The sequence below is a fragment of the Dreissena polymorpha genome, chromosome 14 (assembly GCF_020536995.1).
Source record: "Dreissena polymorpha isolate Duluth1 chromosome 14, UMN_Dpol_1.0, whole genome shotgun sequence".
NCBI lineage: Eukaryota > Metazoa > Mollusca > Bivalvia > Myida > Dreissenidae > Dreissena > Dreissena polymorpha.
The window spans coordinates 17153001-17175224 of NC_068368.1; the positions used below are offsets into that span (position 1 = coordinate 17153001).

A 22224-nucleotide genomic window follows, 5' to 3' on the forward strand; every position below is an offset into this window, starting at 1 on the left:
TGTTAATTAAAATACGTTATCTGTTCATCGCAACGAAGCATACAAGATAAATATTGGCCAAAAAAGTTGATATACTGCACTGATTGAAATGTTTGTCACACGCATGAGTGTATCTGCGGTGTGTGTGGATTGTGGGGTGGAGTTCTTATTAATTAATATTGATATTATTTGTGTTGTTGTTGGTGGTGGTGGTGATGGTGGTGGTGGTGGTGGTGGTGGTGGTGGTGATGGTGGTGGTGGTGGTGGTGGTGGTGGTGGTGGTGGTGGTGGTGGTGGTGGTGGTGGTGGTGGTGGTGGTGGTGGTGGTGGTGGTGGTGGTGGTGCTGGTGGAGGTGTGAGTGGTGGTGGAGGTGGTGGTGATGATGGTGGGTGGTGGTGGTGGTGGTGATGGTGGTAGTGGTGGTGGTGGTGGTGGTGGTAATGGTGGTGGTGGTGGTGGTGGTGGTGATGGTGGCGGACGATGTGTTGGTGGTAGTGGTAGTGGTGGTGATCGTGGTGGTGGTCGTGGTGGTGGTGGTGGTGGTGGAGGTGGTGGTGGTGGTGATGGTGGTGGTGGGTGGTAGTGGTGGTGGTGGTGGTGGTGGTGGTGGTGGTGGTGGTGGTGGTGGTGGTGGTGGTGGTGGTGGTGGTGGTGGTGGTGGTGGTGGTGGTGGTGGTGGTGGTGGTGGTGGTGGAAATGGTGGTGGTGGTGGTGGTGGTGGTGGTGGTGGTGATGGTGGTGGCGGCTGAGGTGGTGGTGGTAGCAGTAGTAGTAGTAGTATTTACAGTAGAAATAGTAGTAGTAATAGTAGTAGTAGTAGTAGTAGTAGTAGTAGTAGTAGTAGTAGTAGAAGTAGTAGGTAGTAGTAGTAGTAGTAGTAGTAGTAGTAGTAGTAGTAGTAGTAGTAGTAGTAGTGGTAGTAACTTTGGAATGAATACCATTTGAAATACATTGTATCATATTTTATATCAAATTAATTTGTTCCCTATCAAAGTTTGTTTAAGCACGACTACGTTGATGTCAATTTAAAATCTTACTGGTTTTAACTCTATACGATGATAGTAATACATGTTTGCACTGTTGTGTTGTTACTTTCATCATTTTGCAGAATCATATCAATTTAGAAACGATGTTGCGTAAAAGATACAAATATAGACACAGACTAGATACGCCCCTGTATTCGAATGCATAAATACTCGATGGTTTCAGATTTCATAATTGTTCAAATTAGACTTGTTATTTCCATCAGGTTCTTTTGCGTGAATTTGACCTAAATAACGAAGTAAATATTTTTTAAACACAGCGAGATAACAGATTGGGAAATATTATTTTCACTAAACAAAGTGGTTATGTTTACCGAAGTTTCGCAACTATAATTGTAGCCTTAATACTTCAACAAGTTTAGCTAGCTAATCATTCGGAATACACCTGTGAGATTCTTTTCACCGCGACTGAAGTGATATGGATTAAACATACTTGGGTTTATAGAAAAATGTAGCAGATTTTAACGAGGATGAAAACTTCAGAAAAGAAGCGAATTTCAAAAGGTTGGTTTGTGTGCCTATATGAAGCCTTATAACTAAAATTAATAATTTTTAGCGTGTTAACGCTGTAATTCATGTAACACGGTCTTATTTATCAACGACCTAAAAAAAACGATTTTAACACCAATAATAATCATGCATACTAAATGCACTTCAATATATGTTTTCTATTTAAATTAAGACTGCCTTAAATTGATGGCGAAATTTACATTTGTGTGTATGACATCTCAAAATCTTATAAGAAAATAATAAATAGCTGGTATCACACCTTTCCTATGACCTATTTAGTATCGCTTTCATAAGACAGCGATTGTATCACATTTCGCTTAATATGTCTGATATCAACACTTTTTGAAGTAAAATTTGATACACAACTTTTTGTAAAGACCGATTGGATCTGGCATAACACCTTTAATTGACTTAAATGGTATAACACTTTCATAAAACATCGCTGGAATCACACTTCCTACATGTGATATGGTATTGCATCTTTTATTTGTTGGGTGTGATATCACACTGTTGTATGGTATTCAACTTTCCCAAGACGGACATTGTACTACACTTTCTCCGAGACAGATTTGGTATCACATCTTTCATACGACTGATATATCACGTGTCCCTTTATTATACTTGCCTTAGAGTCCATATTTACATTCGAGTGAATCAGCTCTTATATTTAAATCAAAGCGCTGAAGGCACTGGATTTGTTCGCTGTTGTATAATCTTAGACGCAACTCAGTTTTCAAAATTATGTTATAGAATTTTATATCGCAAGTTTGAAATGACCACAACCCATTCAAATTTATAAGGAGTGTGTCTTCAAACACAGGTCGAGATGTGTTGGTTTTTTTTTTCAAATCATTGATACAGCTAATCAGTGTGCACAGGCTAATCTTATTTGACATGCATTAAGCCCCGTTTTCCCTGAAAGCAGCCAGTATGTACAAATTTCAATGATAAACACTAGACTGACCAACGTTGTTTTACAAGCTGGTATATACACACTATGAACTGTACCGGTGAGAACAGGCAGATGCAGTGGTTACAGCAGACGCTTTTAGCATTCATGTGTCGTCTGCTTAAATTTAATGGAGTTATCCACACAGGCAGTCACGGGTTAAGCTTCCTACCGTAGCTAAGACATACTGATTTGCAAAATTGCGTCTGCATTATTTGTGAGCTAATGCTCACAAATAAAAACCTGATATCAAACCTTTCTTTAAGTTCGATATTGGATCACACGTTTCATAAAAAGATCCGTTATCTTAAATATCCGAAGATGGATCCGATATCGAATGATCATAAGACAGTTTTACTATCATATAACCACATGTTAAGATCAAAGACAGCCCTGATATAATATTATCAAAGATATACTTAATATTACTTGATTACAAAACAAATTAGCATGGTCAAAAACAGGTTTGTTATAACATGAAAACAAGACAGATCTGATATCAAATATCCACAAGACAGATCTGATATCAAATATTCACAAGAAAGATCTGACATCAAATATTCACAAGACCGATCCGATATCAAATATCTACAAGACATATCTGATATCAAATATTCACAAGACAGATCTGACATCAAATATTCACAAGACAGATCCGATATCAAATATCCACAAGACAGATCTGTTATCAAATATCCACAAGACAGATCTGTTATCAAATATCCACAAGACCGATCTGACATCAAATATTCACAAGACAGATTCGATATTAAATATTCACAAGAAAGATCTGACATCAAATATTCACAAGACAGATATGATATCAAATATTCACAAGGCAGATCTGATACCAAATATTCACAAGACAGATCTGACATCAAATATTCACAAGGCAGATCTGACATCAAATATTCACAAGACAGATCTGATATCAAATATTCACAAGACAGATCTGATATCAAATATTCACAACAAAGATCTGACATCAAATAGCTACAAGACAGATCTGTTATCAAATATCCACAAGACCGATTTGACATCAAATATTCACAAGACAGATTTGATATCAAATATTCACAAGGCAGATCTGACACCAAATATTCACAAGACAGATATGATATCAAATATTCACAAGACATATCTGATATCAAATATTCACAAGACAGATCTGATATCAAATATTCACAAGACAGATCTGATATCAAATATTCACAAGACAGATATGATATCAAATATTCACAAGACAGATATGATACCAAATATTCACAAGACAGATTCAGATTCGCAAATTTTCGTTTTAGTTATGATATTTGTGAGGAAACAGTAATACTGAACATTTACCATGCTCTAAAATAGCCATTATATGCATCTTTTGATGATTTAAAAACCCGAAAATTATAAAGCGTTGCAACGCGAAACGAATTAATAATTTGGAGAGTTCTGTTGTTGTCGTTATTTTTTGTGAAATATCAAATGTTCACAAGACAGATCTGATATCAAATATTCACGAGACAGATCTGATATCAAATATTCACAAGAAAGATCGGATATCAAATATTCACAAGACAGATCTGATATCAAACATTCACAAGACAGATCTGATATCAAATATTCAAAAGACAGATCTGATATCAAATATTCTTAAGAAAGATCTGATATCGTATGACCCAAAGACAGATCGGAAATGATCAAAAATCGGGACTGATATCACAAGGTGATAAATCAGGTTTTATGTCAAAAAATCACAAGTCAGATCTGATAAAACATGATCACTAGTCAGTCAGATCTGATATCATATGATCACAAGTACGATCTGATATCACATGATCACAGGTCGGTAGATCTCATATCACATGATCACACGTCAGATCTGATATTACATAATCACAAGTCAGATCTGGTATCACATGAACACAAGTCAGTCAGATCTGATATCACATGATCACACGTCAGATCTGATATCACATGATCACAAGTCAGATCTAATATCACATGATCTCATTCAGATCTGATATCACATGATCACAAGTCAGTCAGATCTGATATCACATGATCACACGTCAGATCTTATATCACATGATCACAAGTCAGATCTAATATCACATGATCTCAAGTCAGATCTGATATCACGTGGTCCCAGATTACCCTTTACAGTCATCACATGCTAGTTAGGGACGACACCGTCTGCTTTTATTGAATGGTTCGTGGAAAGGAAGTCTCTTCTAAACAAATTCCAGTCTTGGTGGATATTGACGTCTACACAGTCTGTACAGATTAATCTTAGACGACAATTAACGCAAAAGCATTAAGCCCCGTTTTCCGAAAGCGAGGCTCTATACATTGTTTGTATGCTCACGTTTCAAATGTGAGCTTATTGACATACACATTAATTAACAACCGAAAGTGGATTTAGTGTTAGTATCAAGGGATTGCGAAGTTATTATTTATGATGACATTACGGATCTTGTTGTGACGAGAAATGTTTTCTAAGAACATAACGTTGCTATGGTAACCCACTTTTTCTTATTTAAAGCTGATCATTAAATGACAATTATAAGACATGAATGTCGAGGAATGTGACCAAGTAGGTCACTATTTCACGATCAAAGACGCTATAGAACGGATATTTGTTCTGAAATGTAAGCCACGTGTAAGCAATCAGTGACATACGGACAAAAAACATTCCGAAATGAATATAGTATATAAAGTACAACTACTGTTCTTCTTTACAAACTAAAATATTCTATATATTTGAAAAAAAGTGCAAATAACAAACCTATTTATGCATTATTTATTCAACGTTTACCATGTGAAGACACGAACTTCTAGACTATATTCTTTTCATTTTGAAAGCTTTCCGATGTAGCGGTTTTTGACGCCCAATAAATACTGAATTAAAGTTCGCATTATAAATTAAACAACGATGACCGCCCCCCCCCCCCCCCCCAAAAAAAAAATAAATAATAAATAACGATAGTAGTAGATATCAAAACGGTAGACATTTGTTTATTTACATATAACCATAAAATATAAATTTAATGAGAAAACATATAGTACAATACAGTAGATTTATTATTTTGTCATTTAACCATTGACATCCGTCAAACATTGTTAAAGAGGCCTTTTCACGTTTGGGAGAATTGACAAAATTGAAAAAAGTTATTTCAGATTCGCAAATTTTCGTTTTAGTTATGATATTTGTGAGGAAACAGTAATACTGAACATTTATCATGCTCTAAAATAGCCATTATATGCATCTTTTGATGATTTAAAAACCCGAAAATTATAAAGCGTTGCAACGCGAAACGAATTAATAATTTGGAGAGTTCTGTTGTTGTCGTTATTTTTTGTGAAACTACGAGGATCGCTTATATTTAGTATACGGAAGGATGGCCGAGTGGTCTAAATAGTAGACTTTTTACTCCAGGACTCCAGGGGTCAGTGGTTCGAGCCCTGCTGATGGTTACCTTTTTTTCTTCTTTTTTTAAATTCATTCTTGATTTTTACTGGAGCTTTTTATATCCAATGTTTACATTTATCAATATAAAGCATTAAATGACAAACTTCAAAACATGTCAAAATCTGTGAAAAGGCCCCTTTAAAGATGATAACGACTTAGACAAAACAAACTATTGGTGGTTTAGGCTATTGACGGGAAATTCAGAGAGCAAACTATTTCCTTAATTACAAAGTATTTGACTTATCTCTTAGAATTGTTTACCCTCATATTCTGTTCATGTGTTTTGTGTACACGCCATTACTATGTATATGCTTCCAGTGCTTTGAATGTGTGCCTGCTGTTGCAAGCCATCGACAGTTAGAAGGGCTATTTAGAAATTTACCCATGTATGCCTAGTGTCTAGAAAAAAGGCCTTGGCAAACGCCGCATCATTCATCAGGGTCTGCGCTGTTTGCTTAAAGGAATTTCTGTAAGAAATATTCTAAATATAGAAATAAATATACTAGACATCCCTAATTTTGGAAATAAATTGATCCAATTTAGAAGGATAGGAGAGTCCACCAGGCATAAATGGGTTTTAAAAAGCTACTTCTTTCCTGTGCAGGCAAGGGCGCAGTGATTCGAAATGTTATTCCTCTCTTCTTACATAAGTTATGCTTCCTTCTATTGACAAGACGTACAGTGGTCTGATTTTCCATTATCTTAAACATAAAATGTCATCTGATAAACAATTATGTTTGAGTACAGTGTTTAAATATGTAGTAGCACGAGAATTATTTTATTTTACTTCATAGGCATTTGTAGCACAAATAATACTAATTTATAGTAAAACAATGGCCAACGGTCGCTCTCGGTGCCCTGTTTTGTAGATAACGGGTTCGAGGCTGAATATATTTGAGCCTCTCTCTGTGGAAAAGGGGGTTTAAGGAATTTGCGTAAAGTGTCGTCCCAGATAAGCCTATTCTGTCAACACAGGCGATTCAGCGACGACACTTTCCGTCTAAAATGGAATTTCATCAAAAAGGCTTACTTTGAACAAAAAAAACAATAACAGCGGACTGCACAGGCTAATCTTTGACGACACTTTACGAACACGCATTTAACCCCCTTTTCTCTGAGCAACTTTAATTTTTTTACTCATCAGAAAACGTGTTCGACGGTGATCATGAGACCCCCACCCACCGGGCGGCGGCAGAGGGTGACACGCAGCTACTCGTCGTCGCCATAAAACAGGACCCGAGTTCGATACAACAAAAGGACAGTGACGGTAAAGTAGAGTACCTTTTAATTTAAATTGTTAGGGGATGCGCTACAGCTAAATAAAGCTATGTTGGCCATAGCCGGCTGATGTTCCACTTTAACCCATTTATGCCTAGCGTCTAGAAAAAAAAGACCTTGGCAAACAGCGTAGACCCAGATAAGACGCTGCATGATGCGACGTCTCATTAGGGTCTGCGCTGTTTGCTTAAATGGAGTTATGTAAGAAATAGTCTAAATATAGAAATAAAGATACTAGACATCCCTAATTTTGGGAATAAATTGATCCTATTTAGAAGGATGTGAGAGTCCATGAGGCATAAAAGGGTTAAAGTATCTCGGGTACTCTTAAGTGTACGATTCACTGCAGCTCAAAAATGATCGTCTTCGACCCCCGTGAACAATGGTAACCCAGATGATAATTTCCGTGACGCGACCTCGATTTATAAAATTGTTTATTAGAACGACGTCTACTTGTACAATTGTGTCTTTGACGCGATGCGCTTTTATAGAATTGCGTCTGTGACATGACGGCTTTTAATTAAATTCTATCTTATAGCCCCGTCACACCGGATTGGCGTCCTTACGGCGACCTAAGACTGTGTTTCTGGAAATTTCTGATTGTCGTAGAAAGGACGCTAATGACTTTTTCGGAAAAAATGCTTTTTTTCGCCTTCCCGTCACACCAGCGTCCTGGTTAATGGCGTTCTGTGCGTCCTCACGGCGTCCTTAAAACGTCCCTGGCGACCTTACCGCGTTCGTACTGCGTCCTTTAGGCGACCAAAGCCGACCGACTGTCTGAGCGGCGTCCTTGACGTTCTTACTGCGTTTTTATTGCGACCATAGTCGTTCTGATGACGCAATAGACGTTCAAAGGACGTACCAATGTCGCAATTAGGTCGCCGTACGGTCGCCTTGCAGTCAATGATCATTTTCTGTGGGTTTGAGCGGCGACCACACGACGTCCATGGCGACCTTACAGCAACCCTACCACGTCCCAACTACGACTACTGCGTCTCTACGGCGTCCCTACGACTTCCTTAACAGAACGCCGTAAACCGCCGTACTTTGGCGACTACTTTGAACATGTTCAAAGTGATCGCCGTGAGCTCGCGTCCTGGGCAATTTTCGGCGTCCTCACTGCGTCCTCTTGCGTCCTTACTGTGTCCCTCTGGCGTCCTCACTGCGACCTGGGTCGCCGTAAGGACGCAGTACGGACGCCAGTCCGTTGTGACGGGGGTATTAATCGCGACCATTATTTTTGGCATTGCATCCGTAAAGAGAGGGCTTTTAAAATAAATTTTTATTTGACATCATGGCTTCTTTTTGGATTTTGCCGTTAACGCGACCACTTTGTTTAGACCTGATTTGTGTCTTTATAGACGCTTCTAAAATTGCACCATTAAGGCAAAAGCTTTAAATTTAATGGTGTCTATGTAACTATTTCCGTTGATATAATTAGAAGAACATAATGTATATTGGTATGTCTTAGTCATGATTGCTATATATGGAACTGTGTGTAGTAGATTTTGTTTCGAGCGCACGGGGAATTTCTCATATAGACCTCACCATAAGAAAAGTTGTTAGTTGAGTCTTAGTGGGACAGTGCGAGATAAGGACACCCTGGTTCAGAGACGGCTCTGGGTCGTTATATTGCCCGGTGTAAAACAAACAAGTTCGTTCACTGTATATCGGTTTAACTCCTCATGCGAACGACGAGTAAGTAGGTTCTGGTTGAGCTGGGGATCGAATGTGCGACCAGTGAGTTATGGAATCAGTGTGTTTTAATAGACCCATGGTCCACTGTAGATTTTTGTCTACGTCGCTATTTTAAGAATTCTATATTTTCCGTTAACGTGACCGCTTTTCTTCGAAATGTGTCTAGGACGCGACTATTATTGATATAATTGTTTCAAAGATGCGACAAGCATTTATAGTAATTTACCATTTGTAGGCTACACACCACTCCACCACACAGTGCTCGGAAAGCACATGTCAGCGTTAAAACGTCTGGTGAAGATGGGAGCAGACGTGAACGCTCAGGACGGTCAAGGTCGCACATGCCTCTCGATTGCCGCTTATCAGGTAGTCATTTTGGCGTATATTTATCCTTTCATATTTCCTATCTCGTTGCTTAAACAAGAACAAAAATCACAAAATTTTGTTGTTTTGATATGTTGTATAACAAATGGACAATTTTGAGGGTTTTTCGGAGGGGGGTAGCAGCCCTGCAGCAGCTGGGTAGGGGGGGGGGGGGTAGGATGTCATGCCGAGTGTCTGTTAATTTAATCGGGAGAAAGGTTTATTAGTCTATACATATAATAGAAAACTTGAATTTAAATCAACACTGTTTGAATGTATGTTATATACTAAATCACAGTTTTGAAGTCGGCAAGCAATATCGACCCGATACTCACAAGTACACGTTTGTGTCGATTTAATCTATGTTTTGCTGTTAAATAACATTCAAATGAAATTTGATAAACTAATTGTTAAACCCTGTTGTTTTTTTCTCTCGGTCGATATAGAGATTTACAGACAATACTTAATGTAAACACTATACAAAACAGGCCATGTGTTACTTAAACATGGCGGCGGTTTATTTCGGAATATCGATTGTTAGTGCTTCAGAATGGGTTATCACGTGACTAACAAGATGGCGACGTCCATGCCGAGACTGCAATTTTTCGCTGTTTTATGCCCTTAAGTATTTGTATTAATTGTTAAAATGCCGCTCACTTTCCAGTCATATCGGCAAGAAAGTGATAAGCGTTCATTTCCTATTCATATTCGGTCTTTATCTTGACTTAACTCTCTGTGAATTTTCTTAGGCGGAGCTGTAATTTTGTGACCCGCTCAGACATTTCAAAGCGAGTGAAGTCGAGATATAGAGATAATATCAATACGGCATTTCAATTTTTTATACAAGTAATGAAGGGTACAAAACAGCGAAAAATACCCGTCTCGGCAAGGATGTCGCACTCTTGTTTGTCACGTGATTACCCCTCTGGTGTTTCGTAACATTAGGACTAAAACAAAGTTAATTACAATTCCGAAATTACCCTCTTGTTACCTTTGATTTTTGCAAAAAGACTGTTTAAAACGTCAGAAATTTTAAGCAAAAGGTTTTTCATATTTCTTATTTCATGCGTTACTTATTGCATATAGTTATGATCAGATATATGAATAGCCTAAGAGTACGAGTGCATATGTTGCGAGTTGACCTAGGGAACGGTAATCTATTAGGGGAACCGATTAGCTAAAGTTCGAGTTGAATTTTGACCTTTAATGAATGATCTTTTCAACCATACAGGGATGGTGCGAGGGGCTTATATATTTATTACGGAAGGGAGCACGCCAAGATATCGTGGACAACTCGGGTCGCTCGCCTCTGCATGCCTCGACGTATGATACAGACGTCAAGCCTCTGACGACGTTACTGAAGCGGCTGAAGTCAGAGGGAATAAATCTAGGTGATAATGAGGTACGATGAACTTCTTTCAAGTATCCCAAGTAATTTCAAATACAATACAATTTTCACCGGGTACGGAAAAAAACGCATAAAGGTACCCGGTCATACTCCGAAGTACTTTTGTATATCTTCCGCACCTTGTAGAATACTTTAGAATACCGGGTTTGCCTTTAAGTATTACCTGAGCCGACAATGACCAATCGATCGTAAGTTGGAACGGTCGTAAGTTTAGGTCGAGTAATTGGTGTCTGGCAGTTGAAAAACACAGGTCAAACAAAATTTATCTATGAATAACTTCGAAAATATTTTAACTCATTACGGTGATTCAATATATAAGATTTGTATGGAGTAAGCATATAAAAACAAGAGATGTGTTTGTCAGAAACACAATGCCCCCTTATGCGCCGCTTTGAATTATTTGTTTGACCTTTAACCTAGAAGGATGACCTTCACCTTTTACCACTCAAAATGTGCAACTCAATGAGATACACATGCATGCCAAATATCAAGTTGCTATGTTCAATATTGCAAAAGTTATGAAGAAGGTTAAAGTTCTGATTCAAGTTTTTGAAAAAAAAATTACCTTTGACCTTGAAGGATGACCTTGACCTTGACCTTTCACCACTGCAAAATGTGCAGCTCCATGAGATACACATGCATGCTAAATATCAAGTTGCTATCTTCAATATTGCAAAAGTTATGACCAAGGTTAAAGTTTTGGTTTAAGTTTTGGGACACACACATACATACAATGACAGACAGGCCAAAAACAATATACCCCCGATCTTTCGATCCGGGGGCATAAAAATATGACCATTTATTTTATGCTTTCCGGTGGTTTATAGAGAAATATCAGTGAAATAAAACTGGTATTTCACTGTTTTAAACAGTGACAAATAACAGTGAAAAATAACGATATTTTTCACTGTTTTACTGTGAAATGACGTCATTTTTTTCAACGAAATGACGTTATAAATCCAGCGACATTATCCAGTTAAACTCTTTTACAATGTAAATAAACGGTGAAAAAGCATAAAATAAAAAGAAAATTTGTCGGATTCGATGGAATATCGATTTTAATTCACTCGTGATAATAAAAAATACATATTTTCACTCGTGGCTGTGCCACTCGTGAAAATATTATTTTATATGATCACTCGGGAAATAAAATCGATATTCCATCGAATCCAACAAATATCCTCTATGCATGTTGCTTCACTAAATCTATCGTAAACGTCGTTTGAAGCTTTCGCACTACGGTTTCAAAGTACGTACTCACAACTGTTAACAAGACACGTATCAACAGAATATCGCAAATAAATGTATATATGTATATACGCAATTGAGCGCTATCGAACTCATATTCTAATATCACCGACACTGTTTTACTTCCTGATGCTGATCAGAATTATGTGGTGAGCGTTTATTTATCGAGTGGATCGAGCGGGATAATATGTCATAAAGTATCCCCTCCCCCCTCCTTCAGTTATAAATTTATGAATTATTTGTGATGCGGGTGACAGTGTACGAAATAAGAAACTTTCCGTTCCAAAACAATGGTTACTGGACCTTGTAGTGTCCGGCGTTATACCAATAGTGCATGTATTTGCACTCGCGTGCGATTGACGAGCTAGTAGGTCATTTAGGTAAAAGGGGCATTTTCACCGATGTTGGCCTGTATTGAAGTTTGTCATTAAATGCTTTATATGTATAAATGTAAACATTGGATCTAAAAAGCTCTAGTAAAAAACAAGAATCAAATTAAAGAAAGAAAACAAGAGCTGTCTCCATCGGAAGACATATGGCCCCGAAAAACGCTTTTTCGAAACCTAATCGCAGATTTCGAAACCTTAACGCGGACCCCAAGTTCAAGATCAAGGTCAAAGGGGTCAACATATTTGTGCGTATGGAAAGGCCTTGTCCATATACGCATGCATACCAGATATGATGGTTTCATATGAAGCGACATAGAAGTTATGAGCATTTGTCGAAACCTAAACCCAAAAGTGTGACGGACAGACAGACGGACAGTGCGATCACTATATGCCCTCTTTCGGGCGCATAAAAAGTAAACCTTAACTGGGCTAGAACCACTGACTGCTGGAGTAAAAGTATATCGCTTAGACCACTCAGCCATCCGTTCTCATTCTATGATTGCTGTATTTTATACCTTATATAAGCAATCATCGTTGTGTCACAAAATTTAACGACAAAAACAAAACTCTCCAAATTATGAAATCGTTTCGTGTTGCAGCGCTTTATAATTTTCAGGTTTTTAAATCGTCAAAAGATGCATATAAAGGATATTTTAGAGCATGGTAAATGTTCAGTATTACTGTTTCCTCACAAATATAATAACTACAAAGAACATTCGCGAATCTGAAACAATTTTTTTATTTTGCCAATATACCAAAACGTGAAAAGACCCGTTTAATGGCGATGTTTTAAACTCTTCCAGAATTAAGTATGTCTCCTGGCATAATGTGTGTCGTGGTATATGTAAGACCTGAAAAAATGTCAACAGCGGGTAGCCATTCTTTTCAGAAAATGACCACTTTGCATTGGGCCGCGTTCCATGACCGACCTGACCACGTCCGACAACTCTTGCAGAAAGGGGCGTTACTCACGGTGGCGGATGTTGACGGGAAAACGCCTTTACACTGGGCGGCTCAGGTATTCGCCCAAATGAATCCCCAGCATATGAAACTTTAACGACTGACCTACATTCATTTAATGTCGCCGTGGCGTAGTGAATCAACCTACGCGCAGAGATTTAACTGAAACCAGCATGGCTTGATCATATTCCTGCCTTCATTACCAACCACGTGATGATAGCCGATCCACGTGGTAACATAATTTTCCCGTTGTTTTTTACTTTTTTTTATTAAGGTAATTTGTTTGTTATTATACACCTAACCGTATACACCGTTTTCAAAATTTATTTGAAAATAATACTTGGTATGATTTTCTTGTGATGGCAGAGATTGTATGTGAGAGCATGGAACGACAACTCTGTGTGGAGATTGGTAGTGAATATGGTGTTCGCCTCGCGGTGTTTTTCCCAGGAAGCGGACTCGAGAAAGTTTTGATGCAATCAAGCTTAAATAACTCTGCAATATACAACTACTACTTTGCTTAAACTACGATTACTAAATTGAGTCGCGTTCTGAGAAAACTGGGCATAATGCTTGTGCGTAAAGTGTCGTCCCAGATTAGCCTGTGCAGTCCGCACAGGCAAATCAGGGACGACACTTTCCGCTTTTATGGTATGTTTAGTTACAAGGAAGTCCCTCCTCGCCGAAAATCAAGTTTAGGCGGAAAGTGTCGTCCCGGATTAGCCTGTGCGGACTGCACTGGCTAATCTGGGGTGACACTTTACGCACATGCATTAAACCCAGTTTTCTCAGAACGCGACTCAATTGATCTTGCAAACTGTATATTTGTATGTCGCCACTGATAATATCAACACGTGAGGACTCGTGTTTCACTTTGAGTAGTTTTCTATTAATTGACTACTTACGATTATTTGTTAGATCGAGCATACAAGTGTGCGGAGTCATGGGGTCAGTGTTTCATCATAATTTCTTGTAACGCATGCGCAAATAAATACCTTCTTTGTTTTATATAAAGTATGCATTGTTTGGTGTCGAATGTGACTATGACCGAGCTAAAATTCTTTAATATCATTCTACATGGTTAAAAAGACGTGGCCATACGCATTTGAATGAAAACCAGACCTTTAAAATGAATTCTATATTTTGTAACTCGAAATATTTACCTTAGAAATAACAAATCGGTTCTTGTCGGCATACTGTTGTTGATTAGCACACGGGGAAAAATATGTGAGACTTGACATCACAACAACAAAGTAGTGCCGGAATAATGCTTTTTTATAATACATACGAGCCTCGTTCTGAGAAAACGGGGCTTAATGCATGTGCGTAAAGTGTAATCCCATATTAGCCTGTGCAGTTCACACAGGCTTATCAGGGAGGACAGTTTCCGCTTTTATGATATTTTCTGTTTAAAGAAAATCTCGTCTTAGCAAAAATCTAGTTTAGGCGGAAAGTGTCGTACCTGATTAGCCTCATGCATTATGCCCAGTTTTCACAGAACACGACTCTTATAGACCTTTAACTTGATACCAAACCGTATCATTTGCACCGTATCTTATAAACTAAATGCACATGCACCCAACACTTGGTGCTCATTATCAAACTGACAGCATGTAATCTCTCTCTCAGTACTTCAGGTTTGCGCATGTGTAACCTCAATCTTCACGCAGAGTTGTCGTTCCTTCCTCTCACATACAATCACTGCTATCACATGAAAATCCTTCCAGATCTGGATGGATTCTTTGTTTACGTATTATATTATGAAAATTAGTATAATTTTCTTTTATTTTGGAAAAGGTATATAAATTTTGGTTCATAATAAATAAATACTTGGCCTAAATTAAAGAAAGTAAAAATAACAACGGGACCATTATTTAACCATATGGCTCTGTTATCCTAATTCGGTTTGTTATAACGGCGGGGATTTGATCGAGCTACGCTGGTTCAAGTCAAATCTCTGCTCAGAGGTTGGTGTAACCTGTGTAACGTTCCAGAACGGTAGTCGCGCATGCGCAGTGCTTCTGGTGGAGAGCGACGAATCGGGCGAACTCTTGAGCAGAGTGGACAAATGCGGAAAGTTGGCGCTCCACCTGGCGGCCGCGGCGGGTCATGTTGGCATCCTTCAAGACCTGGCAGAGGCGGGGCCTCATTTATGTGGCGAGGGGGACATGGATGACAGGTGGGCGGGGCAAGTTGGTGGGCTATATTTGTTCGTTGAGTCGATTCTTCGACGCAATTTGTATTTCAGTACTATAACCGCGTTTTCAGCCGGGGAAAAATTGTAAAACAATACTTAAATGATTAAGTCAAAAACACGCTATTTGACTGAGCTAAGAATACGTACGCGCGCTTCTGCTGAACATACATGTATGTGTAAACAAATCCCGATGTTTGTATTTTATGCCGGTCAAAAAGTGCAGTGTATGCAATATGATATTTTAACGGCTATTTTCCAGGACGCCGCTCCACTGGTCAGCAGCCACAGGCCACGCCTCGTGTGTTCGCACCCTCCTCAACCTGGGGGTGTCGCCCGACCCCCGGGACGCGGACGGCGTCACACCTTTGGAATACTCGAACAACGCTGGGCATTTAGGTAATATACAAGTTTCAACAGTCGTATTCAATTGACTACACAAAACAATTTATAGAAAATTTAAGTGAATGAACATTTCCCAGTATTAAACATGTAAAAACAACAACAATGGTTATAAATGTACTACGTAAAGAAGTATTATTTTCATAAAGAATGGTAGCACATATATGAGGAAAATTGCCGTAAAGTTAATGAGTAGTAACTTTTGTTTCAGACTGCAAGACGCTCATTCAAAACAAAATAAAATCAAAAGGAACCAAACCGGAAGTTTTAAAACGCAAATCCGGTGGGGGAGGAAGTAGCTTTCTGAGTTCACTCTTCAGTCGTAGAAAACACGAAAAAGCATCCAAAAAATCTTCAGAGACCACAGCACTCCCCGATGTAGTTAGTACGTCAATGGTACACGCCCGTGACGTCAACGGACATAAAAGTAACTGCATGACGTCATTGAAACCTGACGCTGACATTGGAGCTCAATCTCAAACATTTTATAATAAATCATTTGACTTTGGTGACGTCAACAGTGACGTGCATGCTAAGAATATAAATGCGCGATTAAAAAAGACGACGTCACACCAACTATTAAATGCGAATGGAGAATTTTCGCCTTCGTCTCCATCACTGAAGACGCCTACGACCCTTTCTAAAAACGTAAGATTTTTTCTGTTGCGTTGGGTTGTGTTTTAGTTTTCTGTATTGTGAGATTTATAAACAAGTTTAAATCTGTGATTTATTATTTACTAAATATGAATTCATTTTTTTAAGACAAAATACTGAAGTATGCAGAAGGCATAACGCTGGTCGATTCGAAATATCACGATATTTTCACATACAAGTTATCATTGAGATCTAAAAAAAATCTCGAATTTAAGCAATCAGTAAGACTAGTGGAATAGATCAATACAATGATTGCTTTTAGGACTTCAAACAATTCGGTTCGGTGTCCAATGGCTGAATCGGTGACTGACTCTTGAATGTTAACTCGTCTTTTTATAGAAAGCTAATAGACCTGTACTCACGTCTTGCTAAATTAACTTTGGTATATCAAATAATAAATCAAATAATAACTTCGGACTGCATGTTTATTTGCTTTTAAAGAAAATGTTGGGTGTTTTTTATTAACGTCTGAAGATATTTACAGCAAGTTTAAAATGTGAATTACAGGAGCGGATTAATGTGTATATCATCATCATCATTATCATCATCATCATCATTTTCATCATCATCATCATCATCATCGTAATCATGATTATTATCATCATCCTAATCATCATCATCATCATCGTCGTCTCATCATCACCATTATCATCATCTTCTTCTTCTTCATTATCATCTTCTTCCTCGTTATTATTATTATATTTTATTTTTTTATAATTATTTTATTTATTTATTTTTCTCATATTTCTCATAATTCTCATTTTTCATGAGCATCTTTACGATCAACGCCACCACCATCATCATAATATCTTTTACTTGCCTTTTCAAAATTTCAAAAGAAAGAACCAGTCACGAACGGCAACTACGGATTGACGCCGCACACTCGCGGTATACACTTGTCTCCCCTGGGTGACTTCAGAGCCCACAGCCTGTCTCCGAGGGTGTATAGCCCGGGGTTGCTGCGGGAGTCACCGGGAGGTGTGCTGAGACGCGCGGGGGAGCTGGAACCCCTTCGAAAAGACCGTCCGATGAAAGGTGAGGGCGCATCTATGATTAGATGGGCGACTAAAAAAACGACAACAAACGAAATAATATGTAAAGTAACCTTTTTTAAACGTCATCAAACACATAAGTCGAAAAGTTGACTTTAAATAAAACAGCTGTCTTTTTGAAATTTGATTTATTCATACAATATTATGTATATAAAAAGAAATAACATGAGAGACACAAATCTATGCTTAGTTTCATGTTATCCTCCTCGTAACATGAAATAAGTTTTTCTTAGTCAACTATTTATATTTATACCGCCCTCCCGTTCAAATAAGTCCGTCTCGACGTCCCTTGTTCGCCCCACGGTCTGTCCTAAAATTCATGTCTCAAGTAAATGTAAACCATCATAGGACGATGTGTCGCGTGTCATACCCGTATTCAAAGCTCAATTTATAGTAACAGTTAAAGGGGCCATTTCACGTTTTGGTATATTGGCAAAATTGAAAAAAGTTGTTTCTGATTCGCAAATTTTCGTTTAAGTTATGATATTTGTAAGGAAACAGTAATACTGAACATTTGCCATGCTTTAAAATAGCCATAAAATGTATCTTTTGACGATTTAAAAACCCGAAAATTATAAAGCGTTGCAACGCGAAACGAATTAATAATTTGGAGAGTTATGTTGTTGTCGTTATTTTTTGTGAGACTACAAGGATTGCTTATATAAAGTATAAAATACATCTGGCATTGTAGTCGGAATGATAGCCGGACGGTCTAAGTCGTAGACTTTTTAGTACAGGACTCCATGGGTCAGTGGTTCGAGCCCTGCTGATGGTTACCTTTCTTTCTTTTTTTTTTATTCTTTAATTTTTACTGGCTTTTTGTATCCAATGTTTACATTTATCAGTATATATAAAGCATTTAATGAAAAACTTCAAAACATGCCAAAATCTTTGAAAAGGCCCCTTTAAAGGTCAAATGTCAAATTTGCCAATAAGAGGTTACAAATTCATCTCTCAGCCATAACATTCCCATACATTTTTTGTAATGGTAAGCATTTTCAAATAACTTGGTAAATGTAAACCATCATAACACGATGCGTCGAATGAAACATCGGTCTACTTACCTCACTGTTTGAAGTCATACTTACAGGTCAAAGTTGCCCTTATAAAAGCTAGGTCATGTTGTAAGTTTGTATATCATAAAGCAATTCAAAAACAGCGTGCCACAAAAAAAAAACATGAGGAGACCGTGTTTCGTGTGCATTACCCTTCCCTCTACCGCAAATGTCACACTTAAAAGCCACATGTTGCCATATTTCAACTTGAGTATTTTCAAGGGCATGTGTTCTCCGGTAGTGAAAGCTCGTACTTTTACATGTTTGATAGTGTTTTTTCCCGTTATTCAATGCATATAAGAGTAAAATGTATTAATTGGCCGTGTTCTGTAAAAAATGGGTTTAATGCATTAGCATTACGTGTCGTTTCACATTAGCCCGTGCAGTCCACACAGGCTAATCAGGGACGACACTTTCCGCTTGTATGATATTTTCTGTTTGAAAAAAATCTATTCTTGACAAAAATCTAGTTTAGGTTGAAAGTTTCGTCCCTGATTAGCCTGTGCAGACTGCACGGGCTAAACTTGGACGGTACTTTACGCACATGCATTACATCCTCTTTTCACAGAGCACGGCTCAATTTGATTACCTCTAATGCAGAAAAACGCGACTTCCCACTCCCACTTCCGAGTCACTTGACACGTCTACGACAGGACTTCGCCGACGGCCGATCGCGATCACCGACGCCGACTGTGCCGTACAAGTAAGATTAGAACCAATCATTTGGAAAACGGGGTTTAATGCATGTGCATTATCTGTCGCCCAAGATTAGCCTATGCAGTCCGCACAAGTTATATCAGTTATATCAGTTATATCAGTAACGGCACATTCTTCTTATATTGGATTTCCGATAAAAAGAAACTTCCTTAAAGTAACATTACTACTCAAAATCAAAGAACATTTCATACAAGTGTTCGTAAAATAAACTTAACAAATTAAAAATCAGTGTTCCTTATGGCAATTGCCGAAATTTCAACGCCAGATGTGGACTGGTAAAATAGATGTTTGTACATACAAAATGCTTGTTTCCATTATTGTTTTGCATATCTATTCATACGACACATGGACACTAAAATGGTAATTGTGTGTCGTATGAATAGATATATTCGCGGGAATTAATTGTGGCCACAAATAAATAAACACGAGCATTTTGTATCTACAATAATACCACATCTAGCGTTGAAATTTTGGTTATTGCTATAAGGAACACTGATTGTTAAGGTGTAAACTTTATTTTACGAAATACTTAACGAAATTTTCGTTGATTTTGAGCGTTATAGAGACTTCAAATCGAATTAAACAATTAAGCGGAAAGTGTCGTCCCTGATAATTCTGTGCGGAGCTGTGTTTGAAAGCCAGGCCCTATTTAGACCATACTGAGTCCAGTAATATGGCAACTCGTGCGAATAATAAATAAAATGTTAACGTGTGAGGTCGCCATGACGTAGTGATATGTCTTTCGCATGGCGACCGGGAGGTCATGGTTTTGATTTCCACTATGGAAGCTTCTTAAGATCACTCTTTAAGACACCGAGTACTGTCTCTACCCAGGAAACAGACTTGAGATTGGTACAACTGACTTTAAGCATTGTATGCAATCAAGTGAAAATAAATAGTTATTAACAAAAAAATGACGTTGATACGTTTCTGTTCATTTTATAAAGGTACACATATTGTTTGCAGAATTTCGGGTCGAGTTGTTTTACCAGACATTAAAGCGGACCTCGCAGAGGGTGGCCTCGATACTGACACGCGGATCAACAGAAAAGAAAAGAAAAAGAAACATCGGAAAAAAGAACAACGACCGGAAGTTGTCGATGAAACGCCATCTTATCTTGGAACTCCAGTGAACTAAAACATTTTTACAATCGTCAGTGTTCTGGACCGATGATCCAAATCACGTGACAGTAGTATCTAAAAAGCAGGCTTTGGAGAATGAATCCAAGGGCCTTACGTTACGGTACGTCGGATAAGCCATTACGTTTGTGGCCCGTATAAAAATCGATAATAGGCCGACTATTACGTTTCATGCGTGACCATACATTATGACGATATTACATCGACTACGACCTTACGTAAGTGACACGGACGTGACGTCGATATTACGTTGAATAAGACATAACGTTAACGGCTCATATGTTACCGCGGCATAAGGTCGACAAACACGTTTAGTACGACACCCGTTTGTCATGTAGATATTACGTCGACAAAGACGGTAAGTTATTGGCATGGACGCTACGTCGATATTACGTTGACCAAGGCGTCAATGTGTGTTTTCAGTGCTTGATAGATGTTTCAAGTGTAAAATCTAAAAGGGGTCATGAAGATTAAATTACTAATGGGCTCCTGTACTATGGATCTTAAAGTATAAACATTTTGCTGTACCATTTTTTTATTATTTCAATTAAAACAAGAACAACATGTACGCTTCGTGTTGGAGATATTGTTATATTTTCAAGAGTTTAATATTGACGTATTTTAAATATGAGCCGTGCTCTGTAAAAAGGAGGTTTAATGCGTGTGTGTAAAGTGTCGTCCCAGATTTGCCTGTGCAGTCCAAACAGGCTAATCAGGGACGACATTTTCCGCCTAAACTGGAATTCTGCTAAGAAGATACTTTATTTAAACATAAAATATCATACACGCGGAAAGTGTCGTCACTGATTAGACTGTGCGTACTGCACATGCTTATCTGGGACGACGTTTTATGCACATTCATTAACTAGAAATGGCGCGGCAGAGGCCGACGCGTATCCCCACGCCGAATGTTTGACCTAGGTGTGCCCCAGGGTTGGTAATGGGGCCATGCATAGCTGAGATTGACCGTATTGTCATAAGAGAAGTTCATCATCAATTAGAAGTGAATTGGTGTAGAAATGAAGAAGTTATAGTGAAAGGCAATTTTGGTTGGGTGTGACATATGTGGGCAGGGCGCCCCAGAGTTGGTAATTGTGCCATGCATAGTTGAGATTGACCGTATTGTCATAAGAGAAGTTCAGTATCAATTTGAAGTGAATCGGTGTAGAAATGAAGAAATTATAGTAAAGGCAATTTTCGGTGGGTGTGGTCTATGTGGGCGGGGCCCCAGGGTTGGTTATGGGGCCATGCATAGTTGAGATTGACCCTAATGTCATAAGAGAAGTTCAGTATCAATTTGAAGTGAATCCATGTAGAAATGAAAAAATTATAGTAAATGGAATTTTTTGGTGGGTGTGGCCTATGTGGGCGGGCGCCCCAGGGTTGGGATTGGGGCCATGCATAGTTGAGATTGACCCTAATGTCATAACAAAAGTTCAGTATCAATTTGAAGTGAATCCGTGTAGAAATGAAAAAATTATAGTAAATGGAAATTTTTGGTGGGTGTGGCCTATGTGGGCGGGGCGCCCCAGGGTTGGGAATGGGGCCATGCATGGTTGAGATTGACCGTATTGTCATAAGACAGGTCCAGTATCAATTTGAAGTGAATCGGTGTAGAAATAAAGAAGTAAATGTAAAATAACCTAAAAAAAATGAGTGATAATTTCTGACGCGGCCCCAACCCAACCGCTATAACTTTTGACCCAGGGGTCAGATCAAAATTC

The 22224-nt window shown here is 38.4% G+C and overlaps 1 protein-coding gene and 1 long non-coding RNA gene across 2 annotated transcripts; one reads left to right on the forward strand and one right to left on the reverse strand.

Moving 5' to 3' along the window:
• Nucleotides 1–1181: 1181 nt before the first annotated feature.
• LOC127858624 (ankyrin repeat domain-containing protein 55-like) lies at nucleotides 1182–21068 on the forward strand. The gene is made up of 11 exons (XM_052395829.1): nucleotides 1182–1527; nucleotides 7087–7209; nucleotides 9154–9284; nucleotides 10513–10683; nucleotides 13216–13344; nucleotides 15281–15465; nucleotides 15743–15879; nucleotides 16094–16530; nucleotides 17376–17571; nucleotides 19244–19346; nucleotides 20327–21068. The coding sequence occupies exons 1-11, from the start codon at nucleotides 1494–1496 to the stop codon at nucleotides 20496–20498; spliced, it is 1818 nt and encodes a 605-aa protein (XP_052251789.1). The 5' UTR covers nucleotides 1182–1493; the 3' UTR covers nucleotides 20499–21068.
• Nucleotides 16944–19562, reverse strand: LOC127858653 (uncharacterized). Its single transcript, XR_008039005.1, has 2 exons — nucleotides 19233–19562; nucleotides 16944–17601 (listed from the first exon to the last, which is right to left on the reverse strand). It is a non-coding gene; the product is annotated as an uncharacterized LOC127858653 (long non-coding RNA).
• Nucleotides 21069–22224: the final 1156 nt, after the last annotated feature.